Source organism: Myotis davidii, unplaced genomic scaffold, assembly GCF_000327345.1.
Source record: "Myotis davidii unplaced genomic scaffold, ASM32734v1 scaffold555, whole genome shotgun sequence".
In the NCBI taxonomy this organism is placed as follows: Eukaryota; Metazoa; Chordata; class Mammalia; order Chiroptera; family Vespertilionidae; genus Myotis; species Myotis davidii.
The window spans coordinates 36173-38703 of NW_006286315.1; the positions used below are offsets into that span (position 1 = coordinate 36173).

General features: G+C 53.8%; 1 protein-coding gene across 1 annotated transcript in view; it reads right to left on the reverse strand.

The window, feature by feature from the left end:
- PRSS27 (protease, serine 27) overlaps positions 1-2531 on the reverse strand; it is a 9379-nt gene that overhangs the window by 2838 nt on the left and 4010 nt on the right. Inside the window, exon 2 of the mRNA XM_015560102.1 lies at positions 587-706. Coding sequence (XP_015415588.1) covers positions 587-706 — 120 coding nt within the window. The remainder of the gene's footprint in view (positions 1-586; positions 707-2531) is intronic.

Genomic DNA, 2531 nt, shown 5'->3' on the forward strand with positions numbered 1-2531 from the left:
CCCGCAGACTAGGGGAACACAACCAGGGCAGCACTCACTGGGGGTTGGTTCCGTCAGCTGATTACCTACCCCAACCCCACATTCCAGCTTCCACTTTCTGCTCAATCCTGGGGCCTCCCTGTCCCTGACCTGCTTGGGGACCTTGGGCAAGTCAGAGACCTGGTCATCAGGTCAGCCTCTGACACAGGCATATCCTTCCAAGCTTTGGGAAACGACCCCACCCCCATGGCCTCAAACACCTCACTCATGAGATGGTGACACCATGTAGAGATCTGACCCCATGACCTGACACAGTGGCTCCTGGAAGCACAGTGTATATGTTGGGAGGGTCTCACTCAGGGTGGGTGACCCCAAGGGAGTCTGTTACTGTTACAGCAGAATGATCTTCAGGTTCTAGCCTTTGCTTCTTTCCTGTCACTTTTTCCTGCTCCATCTCCATGCTTCATGCCTCATGCCCCATCTCCAATACTCCATGCTTTTGTGCCATCTGCAGTGTACAGACCGTCTTCCTGTCTGGCTCCAATTCCACTGAGCCACAACTTTTCCTTACTTTGGGATTCCCCATGCCCTGCCCTTCCCATTTATTCTGGGTCTCCTTCCGGATGAGTGTGAGAGCCTCTGGCCAGTCTTGCTGCTTCAAGCCTATTCCTGTCCCCCACCCAGAGGTCTTGCTGCTTACCGTTCAATGCTTTGGTCATCTGAGTCCCTGAAAGGGAGAAAACGGGGTCATCAGCCAACTTTGCCAGAACAGTTTCTGCTCCTCCTTTCCCCACTGCTGGTCAGTGTGACCCTCCTTTGCTCCACACCCAGCCCCCTGAGGACTCAGGACAGTCCACAAAGGGACCCAACAGGAGAGGTCAGGGGCCTTCAACTTACCCTGCAGACACTCATTCAAAGTCTACAGGCCCAGGCCTATGGGCCAGAGCTTATCTTCAAGGGCAGACAGACTCCTTGCCATACAGGGAGCTAATTAGAAGATTCCAGTGAGGGGGCCATGTCACGGTTTGACTCTCCTGCTTAGGGCAGGATGGCGTTTCTAGACCCTGAAGAGGTCTCTTCCTCCACACCCCACACACATCCTTGTCTGGAAGCTCCAGGGAGGATCCAGCCTTAAGTCCTGATGCTGTGGGGTCTGCATTTCCCACCTTGGACAGCCTTGAGCTGGGATAAAGGAAGAGTCCCTGAGAGCGGCCTTTGCATTTCAGAGGTCTGGACGTTCTCACAGTCTGTTCCAAGGAGCATGTCTCCAATCTAACTTCAATCCCGAGGCTACAGCCCAGCCCACGGCTCTCTCTAGTCTCAGGGGAATAGAGAGAAGCCAGTCAGCGGTCATTGCGGGTTAGTCTTCCCAAGATTCCAGATTCCCAAGAGCTGACCCTTCACTCGGGCATTTTAGTATGCTCTGCAGGCGGAGCCCAAGACCCTCTGCTGGGCCATGGCACCCTGAGGTGGGGAGGCGGGGGGAGGTAGAGGAATGAGGTAGAGCTGTTCTTGGAACCCATCTCCCCAGGATCCACTGCCCCTCAAGTCTCTGGACACAGACACAGGGCCTGCGGCTAGGCCTTTACAGGAACCCCAGCCTGAGACACCAGCCCAGGTGACAGTCTTCCACTGCCAGCAACAATGTGGAAATACCTGCCTCGAGATGAGAGAGAGAGAGAGAGAGAGAGAGAGAGAGAGATGCCTCCCCCAGCATATCTGGTTCACTGGGGACAAATCTGACCAGAGCTGGGGTGAGTGGCTCAGGACAGCCTCTCCTCACCTCAGCCCCCAGAATTTCTCCTGTGTCTCAACTTCTTTCAAGGCATGGAGGGTGGGGAAGTTGCTACTGAACCTGTCCTCACTCTAATCAGAATGGTAACCAGCCCCATGGGCCCCCCGGGGCGGGTAGCACAGGGCTGAGCTGCACACCTCCACGGGGTGCCCAAGAAGGACCCTGTATTCTTTTTATGGGACCCCCAGTCTTCCAGCCAGACTCCTAATCCAAGGCGTGCACTCCCCAGTGCTGAGGTGTAGGGGCTGGATGATGCAGTGAGCAGGAGGTGGGGAGAGCTATGGATGTGGCAAGAAGAGGAGATAGACATGTGGGGGCTGAGAAGGTACAGGCGGGACTGACCATTCTTCAAAGTAGAAAGGGTACCAAGCAGAAGAGCCGGGGCAAGAGTGAGACCAGCCTGGTCCAGTGAATGAAACAGGAAGTCTGTCCTGGACATTCTGCTCATGGATTTGTGTTGCAAGGTGCCCTTTGAAAATGCAAATATACCCTGGAACTGCTGCTCCCTGTAGCTCCATCTTAGCACCATATAATTTAGTTAGATTCATAACACCTGACCCCCAGCTCTTTCTAAGGCAGTGGTTCTCAACCTTGGCTGCACATTAGAATCACCTGGGAATCTTTTTAAAATCCTGATTTCTGGGCCTTACTCTCCGGAAATTCTGTTTCTTTGTTATGGGGTGGGGCCACCACATTAGTAACAAAGAAACAGAATTTCTGGAGGATGAGGCCCAGAAATCAGGATTTTAAAAAGATG